The sequence below is a fragment of the Asterias amurensis genome, chromosome 2 (assembly GCF_032118995.1).
Source record: "Asterias amurensis chromosome 2, ASM3211899v1".
NCBI classification, from domain to species: Eukaryota; Metazoa; Echinodermata; class Asteroidea; order Forcipulatida; family Asteriidae; genus Asterias; species Asterias amurensis.
The window spans coordinates 23,054,380-23,066,848 of record NC_092649.1 but is presented as its reverse complement, the minus strand read 5'-3'; the positions used below and the strand labels follow the sequence as shown (position 1 = coordinate 23,066,848).

Below are 12,469 nucleotides of genomic sequence, written 5' to 3'. Positions count from 1 at the left end.
GTTTTAAAAGAGGGTACCACTTTCATACAAACCTTTTAAGTCGGATTTCTTCTCTGCTATTAGCAGCGGTGATAATTGTTGAGGGGGAGACCAGACTTAGACCACTCAAATCCGTGGCTATTGGTGACTATGGATTTGTTGCTAAGGGAACCAAATACCACTACTGATTCCACATTCAGCGTGTTATACATTATCCGATTGGCCCATCTCCATATAAATTAACCAAAATTGGACGTACAGACGCTCAAAATGACAAGGCAAATGTTTCACAAAGTTCGTAACTATAATGAAAGCAGTTTGGGCGGGATTCAGAATGTACATTTTGCCAAAGTGTAACTGAATTATACCAAATGTGCTCAACATAACAAAATAAGTGTGTCATTGGAGCAGTGTACGTGCTATATTTTTAGTCGTCTATTTATTATTACCCTTACAGTCATCTTAGCTGGGAAATACTCAGTGCAGTGGATAAAACTAATACAATGACAAAAGCCGATTGAATTAAAACTACGCGTAAAAGAGGAGAAACATAATCCACATTACGGATAATGCGTTGGTCCGCTCAATCAATACTAAAATATTACGAAATACCCTACATATCATGCCAAGTACCATCATTGCAAAGTATACCCATCCCCAATATTAAAGCTCAGTTCCAGAAACAAACACCAGTTCCTTTAGTTGGAGAACGCAAGAGAGACGGTGAGGAGAGGAGGCGACGCGTCGCGACGATTCACAAGTTGTGCACGCTCAACAATTATTTTGTATCAAAATACAACATTAATGACAAATTTCCATACTGATCATAAATAAAATTTCTTATATCCAATCCTACGAAATGATTATTACCCGTAAGAATACCTCCCTAGCCCCCACATTACCTTTCACAACATTTTTATACTAGAATCCTCCTCATCTAGCGGGGTGTCGCGCGAAGCGCGGCATCCCGCTAGTTACTGTGATGTCCGTTTATGTACAAGTACATGTATGTGTATGTACAAGTATGTGTATGTACAAGTACATGTATGTACGTACAATCGTATGTCACTAATAACATCATGCACTTCTAGCTCATAATTTTTATGCGAACAACTGTGTAATCTCGTTGCAATCGGGACATGGTTAGCACAACAAAACTTCTTGCCTTCTCATTCAAAATTTATTAGACTACATCATTCGATTTTTAGAGCACTAACTTTGTAAGAATTTCAATAAAATCATGAACAATCCAGTAACAGGATCGGGAGAAAAGTTATCTGATGGGTATCACCGATATGAGCTGAATAAAACTACATGGGAGGTGCCGGTTCAGTACCAAAAACTCTCAGCAGTGGGAGCTGGTGCGTATGGATCCGTGAGGTGAGTTTACAGTCAGTAATCCTACCTCCATGGTCAGACATGGTCAGACCATAATCAACATGGGAATGAGATTGAACAGAAACTATGCTATTTCATTTAATGTAGAGTTGACCCTGTTGACGGAATGCAGGAAAGGACAAAAATTCCAAATTACACAACATTAAATTCAACAAGACAAGGTCAAGGAAGTGGACATAACAGTGGACATATCGTATCGTCATAATCGTGTACCCTATATTTCACGCACTGAAGAGGTACCCACCATGTCCACTCACAGAGTATATTAATACTTAACAGGCAAGGGGTTTCCTTAAAAGATGTTTGTTATTAGATCGCATAGATAGAGTCTAGACTGGCAGTTGGAAAAAATGGGGTTGGAGTCCTCTGAATCTGAGAGATATCCTTGGTGGTAAAGTGCCTTTTGATGAGCGATATACGCCGATAGACATACACAAGGATCTTGAAGATGATTCTGTCCTTAATGGGTAGCCAGTGTAGATCTTGTAGGATAGGTGTGATGTGTACTCTAGTGTTAGACCGGGTTACAATTCTAGCGGCAATATTTTGAAGGCGAGACAAGTGTTAAATTTGATAAGGCAGACCATAGAGAAGAGAGTTTCCTCTGTCAAGACGGGAGAAAACAAAGGCATGAACGAGTTGCTCTGTAGCATCTTGAGTAAGGTACTTTCTAATGAAACCAATGTTGCATAGGTGGAGTGAGAAACTCTTGGCAAGACGAGAAGTGCCAGTCCTTAAAGGACATAGTTGTTGTCGAATTTGGTGCCTAAATTACGAACTCAATGTCACCAATGCGAAGATGAGGAATATGGACTTTATGGTGTTGATCCGAGAATGATAAACTCGGACTTCTTCTCATTTAGTCTTGAAGATTGTTATTTGGATAGAATTTCAATTTAATTAACAGAAACAAGAACAACTTTAAGCTTTTTTTTTATTTGTCCCATGTCAAAGTCCACCTGAGAGGAGTTGAGAACTCCAGCAGAACGCTGTTAAAGCACAACGGAGGTCGTCGTCTGCAAACAACCCCGATTTGTCACCACGTTTTCGTCACATAAATTCATGCTCTTGGTTTTTAAAAACTTTACTACGGCGTCCCTATTGCCACCTTTCTTCTAAACACCAGGGAAACTAGTCGGCCGAAACTGCCAGTGATAACTATTTACCCCATCAAGTAAGGCAACGCATTGTTTGGCTAATTAATTGAACCCCCATCTTTCACACGGCACAGCCTGTGGTGAAGACATTAGAACTTCACAAAACTAATTATTTAATCACTAAAATGCTGTTTTTTTAAAAGATAATTATGTTATAAAGAACTATTTATAATAAATTTGAATTTTTTTTTCCTAATAATGCCTTAAAAAGAATTTTGTTTGTTTTAACGCATTGTGGGGACAATAAAATTGTAATTTCTGTTTACTTGGCAATAAGGCGCACGTCCACTTCAACCCTCCGCAGTATTTTGTAAAAATCACAAGATCTTGTAACTGAAGTATGGAAGTATGGCAGATTAACTGGACTTTCGGGTTGCAAGTAACTATTAGTAAAGTACAAATAAACAGATAAAAGTCTGCTTCACTGAGTGGCCCTGACAGATCGTTTTTCTCACAACCAAGTACAACATACAAGTAATAAATTAATGCATCGTGTCGTCTATCATGTCTTATCTCGTCTATCGTCTATCAACTTCTCAAATCGGGTCAATATTTGTATGATTAAGGTACTGCTAATTCGGCCTCAAGCCTTTAGCTTCATGAATTATAATAACTTCTAGGCTTTCATAAAATTAACATTGTTCACAGTCATTGTTGCTTTCATTTCAACCTTCACCAGTGGCGGACCTCTGTCTTTCGGGTGAATCTTAATCAGCCACACTCTGCCACACTGGTCTTCATTGCGATTCGGTTACACTTGGGTATGGGGAGGAAGTCGCCGATTCCAGGGGTTAAATGGTCATAAACAAAGTTAACCAAATTGTCTAATACCAGGTTTTCCAAATCCAAAGCACATCAAAATATACATTGTATTAAAAACAACATAATTTTATTGCCACTATAGGCCTACAATTTCATTGATGTTTTTCATCATGTCTCAACATTTAAAGGGACAATAGTATTGCAAAGCAGAAACTGATACCAGCCAAATTTTATATAAATTTGAAATGTTGTGAACTTGTGGCTGGTGCCCGACTAAATTTTTGAATAGTAAACAAATTTTGGAAGCAGTATTTTCTGCTAAACAGATGAAGCTGATCAATGGGCACCTATTCACAATGAAACATTTTTTAATCTCGTGGGGGGGGGGGGAAGGGAATCATGAGGGACTCAAAAGCGTCCTTGTGAGAATGTATTTTGAAACATAAGCATAGCTGCAAATCTTGAAGCGTAAGCATAGCTTGACTTGGGATTAAAAGCGTAATTTTTTATTATAGCGTAACGAACCTAAGCAATGTATATATGGATTGTACAAGCGTAGCTGAGTAGCTGCGTAGCTTGGAACTAGTGCTGGGCGAAAAGTGAAATTTTGTTATTCGGATACCGCTGGCCAACTATCCGAAATTAACCGGATGTTCGAATAGTTTTTCCTCCAGGCCTACTTGGAGGGTAGCCATATCTTTTGGAATGTAAGCATATCTTGGAACGTAAGCGTAGCTGGGTATCTTGGAACGTAAACCTAGCTGCGTATGGAATGTAAGCGTAAGTTGACTCAGAATTGAAAGCGTACCTTTTGTTATTATAGCGTATCTTGAAGAAACGTAAGAGTATCTTGTGATGTAAGCATAGCTGAGAAGCTGTGTAGCTTAAAACGTAACCTTATCTTTTGGAACGTAAGCATATCTTGGAACATAAGCGTAGCTGGGTATCTTGGAATGTAAACGTAGTGCGTATGGAATGTAAGAGTAACTTGACTCGGGATTAAAAGCGTAACTTTTGTAATTATAGTGTAACCAGGGGTTGCCCTTAACTTTTTTTTCAACTGGCCAGCAGGACCAGTTGGCTTGATTTTTCACTGGTCCGCCAGGTTTTTGACTGGACCGTCAATTTTTGTTTATTTTTTTAAAACTAAAAGTATACTGTTGTATACCAACTACTCGATTTACGATCACCGCTATTTCAAAATTCAACATGAATTGCAACGTCAACTTAACTGAACTGGAAGCCATACTTTATTTATGTGTACCAAGTTATTGTGTTCGCAAGGGGGCTCTTTAGTTTGAAAGTATTTTTTCTTTTAAAATGTAAACAATAATATTATTAACATTAATTTAAAAACAGGTCAAATTATTTGTCAGAGCAAATTGGAAAATTTAATTTGATCTTTATTTAGGTAGTTTTTTTTAGTCCACGGTTTATTGTAAGCACTCGACATCGAAGTATTCCCAAGTAAGAAGAACTTTTTTATGAAAAACAATTAGTGTTTTACTTTATAAAAAAAAACACTTTAAAACCGACTGTGAAAAATATCATTAACTTTTTATGTATTGCCTTCAAATCTACGGTGGGGAGGGTTACGTGCGATCGCTCCCTTGAAAGTTATTTTATCATGTATAAACAGTGCCTATTTCTACTTTTAATAAGTATTCATAAACATCGTACCGTATAACCGAAGTTCCCAAAATCTTCCCACTTTCGTCCAGAAAATTAACCCCCCCAAAAAGTAGACATCAAAATAGTTGCAACATCAATGAAGAAGCATATGAGTTTTACGGTATTTTTTTCAATTATGTCACGTGTATGGAATGGTCGGTGCCGGCGTCGTTTTGTGAACAAAGTTTTCATTTAAAAGCAGCAAAAACAGCTGCGCCTTTGTTTAACCATGGAGGTATTGCATTCTAGAACCCAAGTCTTTCTTGAAATCAACCCGCAAAAAAACCCAAACAACCGCGCACTATATTTGACCAATAAAGTAAAACCATGGAGCAAAACTAGATCGCCCACCAATCGCCCGAAAAAAAACAAGCCCCAAATAACAAAAAAAATTAAGCAAAATCAGGACGGAAGAACCTTACGAAACACAATTAAATACTCCTTTTTGCTCTCGACCATGCTGCTGACAGAATGTGTTTTGCTTTGTGGTCTTTTGTCAAGGCGATTGAAGCTAGTTTTGTAAGCTATCACGTACTTTCACCAATAGAGGGCGTCTATTCCCCTGCTATCGAATATCCTGAAACGCCCTCTAGCGTTCAATGTTTCTTACACTTTTTGCCACACGTGAACTAATACGAAGACTACAAGCCTTTGCGTTGCATGATGGGATTATGCGCTGTGTGTACATGTGTATGCGTGATCGTCGGGTCGTTTGCCAGTGTTCAGCGGCACTTCGAGTGTTTTTTTAACGTTTTATCCAAACCTTGAGTGAATGTTTTTACGTTTTATTCGAGCCTAAAAATATTTAAAAAGTAGTATTAGTTCTGTAGTACCGCGGCCGATATTTTTGACTGATCAGCCGGACCAGTTGGCAAGGTGTTTCAAATGGTCCGCCGCAATTTCTACAGGCATTTGGCCAGCGGACCAGCATTAAGGTCGAACGCTGGTAACTTGAGAAGGAACGTAAGCAAAACTTGGAATGTAAGCAAAGCTTGGAACGTCATATCTTGGAACGTAAACGTAGGCTGCATATATATGGAACGTAAGCGTAGCTTGACTCGGGCTTGAAAACATACCTTTTGATATTATAGCGTAACTTGAAGGAACGTAAGCGTAGCTGAGTAGCTGCGTAGCTTGGAACGTAACCAAATAATACCTCAACAATCCCAAAACTAACACTTCATTCATTCGCAGAATTAAAAAAAAAATTTGACAATTTTTTGACAAAATTATGCTTTGAGGGAATTTTTTTTAATCATTTATTTTTTCAACCTTTCACACAAAATTATTATTCATATTTTAAATAACAAACAACAAGGGAAACTGAAAATAACAAACCACAAGGGAAACTGACTGGGTACATTTTATAAATGATTTTGGGTTGAACAAAGAAAAATTGACTAGAGCGGGATTTGAACCCAACGAAAGTTGCATCCCCTTGAGGTGATCCCCTGTCTGCCGCTTCCCAGGTTGTATCGTTACCTGGGTGTGATCCCTGGCTACACGGCAGTTTGCGGTTGAATGGCTTCTGACAGGCACCCCCGAACAAAGATATTGACTTAATAGGGAGACCACCAACATAGGGCTAGATAGCTCAGTTGGTAGAGCGACGGCACGTTAAAGCGGAGGTCGTTGGTTCAAATCCCGCTCAAGTCAAAATCATTTATAAAATGTACCCAGTCAGTTTCCCTTGTGGTTTATTATTTAATATCTGATATAAAAAGTCGCATCCCCTTAAGGTGATCCCCTGTCTGCCGCTTCCCAGGTTGTATGGTTACCTGGGTGTGATCCCTGGCTACACGGCAGTTGAATGGCTTCTGACAGGCACCCCCCGAACAAAGATATTGACTAAATAGGGAGACCGCCAACATAGGGCTAGATAGCTCGGTTGGTAGAGCTCTAGTCAATTTTTCTTGTTCAACCCAAAATCTAAATTTTTATTCACCTATTCTCTTTTCGTTTATATTCACACTTTTCTTCGCACTGTATAAAATTAAATACGGACCGAAGTTTTGATGATACGGCAAAAACGCTTTGAACTCTTCGGCATATGTTCGGTACCTAATATGCCCCCGAGACTTATGTTCCAATTGCTCCACGCCGTGGGGCTATGTAACAAGTTTCTGTTACAAGGACTCTTTGAATGCGAATCTTACGTTAGATTTTTCACCATTATTTACAATTTGTAGCCATAATTTGAATACATGATCTTTTTCATCAATTACTCGTTAATAGTTTTGTAATAGTTTTTTTTTAAATTTGGTTAGGTAATTTACTTTTAGACGGCTGGAAGTAAAACTAGCCCGGAAGGTCACATGATTGTTTGTACCACTGTTTGGTTAGAACAATCACGCAACCTTCGTTTTTGTTTTAAAATGCTCAAAAACGACAAAATTAGATGAATTTTTTTAGGGACTGTTCTACTTCATTCCTGGAAGACCGTTGAATTAATTTCTTAGTCTATTTTGTAGCCCCAATAGTCCAATTCGGCCGGTGTGTCCCTTTTGTGTTTGAGGGAGTTATCCCTATCACTGAAACTATTTATTAGCACAATTGACTATCTCATCAAACGCTTATGTCACATGTACGGCATAGAGGAGACTGAAGAGACCTTCTTTTTATGGGTTTTCCAGTTTATTTCGCACTCAGTGTAGTATAAATGACACAGGTGAAGCTATAACAATACATATAATAAATAGCTTATTAAATAACACGAAATTAAGAGAAGGGAGACAAAAGTGAACCGTATCAGTCTAATGAAATCAATTTTAAATGCAGAACGAGATATGGCAAGCAAAATGAGCAATAACTGGGAACCAAAATGGTGAAACTTAAACATTTAAAAATACTTTAAAGACAAATTCAGCAATAAACCACACTGGTCAGCGAATTTACTTATTACACTAAACTTACGTCATTGCTGGGAGAAACTTAACTTTGTCCATACACATGGGAATCATTCTGCGGTATTTTGGGGCATTCTGCTGTATTCTGACATTTATAAACATAACATAAACCAACAATAAATATACAGGAAACAATGGGGGCTTACTTTGCTGCGGTATTCTGCATAAACCAACAATGAATACAGGAAACAACTGGGGCTTACTGCGCTGCGGTATTCTGATTTAAGTGGGGGAATAGGCTCAACAGCAATTAACAAAATGGAAATCAAGAGAACAGCGCATTGCTGAATTTACCAATTAGAGAAATTCGTACATGGGGAAGGTTTTGTCTGGGAAGGTTAAAATAAAGATGTTTATACATAGGAAAGCCAATGCTGGAAAACAAGACAAGGTTACTTATGGGAGATGACTATGGGAAAATACATGAGCAGAACTAAAATAAAACTCGAACTAAACTCAAAGGAAACATGAACAGAAAATGACCCTACGGTCTACGGTCATTAATGTTGGCGCCCGGGGCATAACTGGACATTCCAAAGCAATACAAAAGGCCTTTTCACACTCGATCTTTGATCCGTGTTCGAACCGTGTCGGTCCGTGTTGGTTCGGTAAAATTTCAACCCGGATTCAAACAGCTTCGCTTTCACACTAGCTCTGTAGGAAATCAGCTTTTTGGCGCGGATGCCACGCACACTCAACACGGATCGGAAATTAACCCGGAGGTGTTCACACTACGCCTTTCGATCCGTGTTAGAATCTTCGACACGGATAGAGATTTATCAACCCATCTCCTGGGCAGGGTTGGTTTTGACACGGATAAAGTGCCATATCCGGATCGACACCGTGTTAAAAAGTTGTAATGTGAAAAGGTCAGTGCACATTATCCGGATCGTATCCATTTCCAACACGGAGATTTTTTGTAGTCTGAAAAGGCCTAGAAAGTAAGTACCGGAAATACAGTGAAATAAATATAAAAACAACACTTATCGACGGAAATAACAACTTGAATTTTACCAATAACAGGGAGTTTACATTGTAACTTTGTAAAACTTTGAAGCCGTTTCAACACTGTTTAGCAAATAACACAATTTTATCAAAGACACATTTTAGTTCTCAACTTTCGTTAAACTGAACATATTTAAATGGTAATTAAATTTAAGAGAAGTCTTTGGCTTCAGGCTGCCATTACTGTAGAGATTGGTCAAACTTGATTTTGTACATAGTAGTGGCTCTCGGCCATAACTTTGGCTGGCCGGCCCAATACCGATACGGTGGCTGTATCCACTCGCCTGCTGGTATGGTTGGCAACCTAACACTCATGCAACACGTCATCTCTCTCTCAAGCTCACATTGTTTTCACTATTACAAAACTTCACATTAAAACTCTCGTTTATCAAACTGTTTTAATGAAAAATACAAAGGCCTTTGCCATAAAAGGTGAGGGGTTCTAAATTACCAAGACCAAAGTGAAATCAGGGTGGCGCGCGAAGTATGCCTTTAACATGACATACATGTAGTTAAACAGGCATTTCTTGCGCACTCGACGTGTGATACATGAAAAGACAATTGTTGCGGTATTTCCTGAAACATTTCCAAACCGTAGGTTTGAGGAATTTAAATTATGTCAGATTGTTAAATAGGAACATTTAAAGGGTATTTTTTCTGTGTACTTTTTCCTAACAAAAAACACAATGTCCACAGATTTACATTAAACTTACACAGTTATATAATTATGATAGTAGAAAGCTTCCCTTGAAATTTTACTCACTCAGGTGCTGCAGTTTTTGAGAAATGAGTAAAAGTAATAGTTTTCGTGTCAGTTTTAGCATGTAAAACGTATGTACCAGTTATGCTATGGTTTGGTATAATATCATAACTGGTTAAGGGGATTTTGCATGCTAAAATAATTTTGGTCTCATGAGACCAAAATTATTTTGTGACTTGTTTTAATCATTACTCAAAAAGTACACAACCTTAGTTAATAATACTTGAAGGGAAGCTTTCCACTATCATTATCTTCCCTGTAAGTTTAAAGTAAATTTGTGGAAAAAGTACCCGAATCCTTTAAACAATGAAAGACAAATTGCCAACGAATCAACTCTGACATTTCACTCCCTCAAAATAAGAAAAGTTATAAATTTTCTCGACACTATAAATTCTACGTATTTTGACTAAAGCCTGGTTCATACTTCCTGCGAATGCGAATGCGATACGAAAGTTGACGTCACAAATTCACAATGAAAATTTGCAGCAGTTAAGCTCTGCTCAACTCACTTGCGAATATCGCTGCGAAAGGAGGGTTCTTACGTCAAATTCACATAAAAATTCACTTCGCATTTGCGAAGTATGAAATTGATAAGGTTGCTGCGAGAATGCCCAACATATGATTTCTTGGTTTACAACTATTGTTCTTTTGCATCGACTACATGTTAATTTAAGCGGCTGATGGTCTGTTACAGACAGGTGGTACCGTAATTTTTGGATTTTAAACCGTGCAGCGTATAAAGCGCACTTCCTCCAAATATATACAACAAAATATTTAGATGTCGGCGTATATGCCGCGCGGCGTATAAACCGCGATCAAAATAAAAAAGTATATGAAAAAACTAACCTCAAAACACGGAAGTGAAGTACGCAAACCTGTCGCGTTACGGGTGATTTTTTATCTCACACTTTCCGTCCTGAGTTAAAATTTTTTTCCATCAACAACCCTTTTCAAGAATTTGAGATTTGATGATCGGTTGTGTTGGCCATGTTTTGTGAACTTCTTTGGCAACAAACTCTCTGTGAATCAAAGATCGGTCGACAACGCACACCGAGAAACAGTTGAACTTTGCCCAGCATCGCATCGCCCTCTGTTGACAAAAGTTGTTCACGTTTGATTAGACTGGGCCCCCAGCCTCAAAGCGTGGGTCAGACGTTCAAGCTCCCCGTTGTACAATGGGCAGCCGCTCTACTCGATTTTATGAATGGAACTATCACCGGCCAATCAACAACGGCCAATCATCAAACGGCCAATCACCGCATGTGTGAACACTTAGGGGCCGTGCTTGTTTGCGGTCCTCTTTGTGGCGATGTGCAGTGACAGGCGGGCGGCACATCATTCAGTCTTGTATAGTTGTCGCAATGTGGGAGTTGCGTCGTAATTAAAGTGGAAATGTATTGAAGTTTACACTATTGATCGTAATTGAAATAATGCATTATAGGATAGCATTCTTTTTGTAAGCTGGCAGCACCCCCTTTTGCGGGACCACATAATTGTTTGTGTTGGATAATTATTGATGAAAGTTACAACTGAAAATACGTTTGTGAGTTCGTGTTGCTTGCAATAAAAATTAACTTCAGACAGTGCATGGCTGTACCATCGTTTTAACGTAGGATTCGTCTGCAGAAGCAGTGAGTGATAAAGAAACAGTGCAAAGATTTATATCCAAGGAATCCTTTGCCTTCCGTTTTGTTTAAATAGAAAATAGACAAAACCAAAACCAAACAGTCCTTTTCAGGGCTACCACAACACAAACGTGAGTATTAATGACTGTTGTTTCTTTTCATTGTATATAGGAACATTTTTCAAACATGCAAAATTCCTTTATAAAATATAAAAGAAATAAAAATGGGGACGGCTAAAGTTTTTCCCTCGCTTTTATTGTATAGCGGTAGTAATGAAACAAAATGTGCTACCTTATTGTTTTATTGAACATCGGAGTAGACGGGAAATAAGGTTGAAACGGGTCTTTCAATAAGGGAATTAAAGTAGGGTGGTTGGCCGGTGTTTCTCCCTCCCTTTTATTGTAGTCCCACAACGAGGATCCACACAACAAATTATTGCAACGACGGACGGGCGGACAGACGTAGCGTGTGTGTATGTAGTAATGTATCATGCAGCGTGCACGCACATGTACACACATGCAAGTTCGTAAAGCTAGCAATCTGTTAATTGCGCTGCTCAATCTCGAGATTGCACAACAGATGTTGGTGGCACCGTATTGAGCGATGTTCGCCGATGGGTTGCGCTATGCCCTCGCATTTGCGCTGCCTGGAAATAAAATTCCCAATGTTACTGGACTCAACAAACAGGGCAGGTTGAAAACGTTTTGTTTGATCCCACGTAGCGGCATAGTTAATTCTTTGCGTACATCCATTCACCATTCTGCTGTTGCGGTGTGCGTGGTTGAGCTGAAGAAACCGCTCGCTGACACGAGTGTAGCCTGGATGTCTGACGTCAGTATATAAAGATCGTGGGAAAAATAGACAGGGGACGAGTCTATTTCGCTGAGACACGAGTATAGCTTGAATGTCTGACGTCAGCATGTAGAGATCGCTAGGATAAATAGACGGGCACCAGTCTAGTCTAACCCGAGTTGCGCTGAGAGGGGGAGCTGAGGGCGGTTGATAAACGTTTTACAAAGGAAACATGGAATACAATTGTGGTGGGATTTTCAACGGGTTTTTGTCATCACACAGGCAGGTTTTTGTTCTCGTTTAAGAAAAGTAAAAATTATTTAGAAAATTTTACAAACGATCTTTCTTTTTAAAAATGCTGTTTTTTCCCTTAAATATTTGTACGCCGACTTACAAAAATACAAGCCGCCCGGA

The 12,469-nt window shown here is 38.8% G+C and overlaps 2 protein-coding genes across 2 annotated transcripts in view; one reads left to right on the top strand and one right to left on the bottom strand.

Annotated features, from left to right (window-relative positions):
- Positions 1–12,469, bottom strand: part of LOC139954245 (U6 snRNA-associated Sm-like protein LSm3) — a 514,674-nt gene that overhangs the window by 479,631 nt on the left and 22,574 nt on the right. The window lies entirely within an intron of this gene.
- LOC139954241 (mitogen-activated protein kinase 14B-like) overlaps positions 1,052–12,469 on the top strand; it is a 117,094-nt gene continuing 105,676 nt past the window's right edge. The window contains exon 1 of the mRNA XM_071953961.1: positions 1,052–1,359. Coding sequence (XP_071810062.1) covers positions 1,220–1,359 — 140 coding nt within the window. The 5' untranslated portion in view covers positions 1,052–1,219. The remainder of the gene's footprint in view (positions 1,360–12,469) is intronic.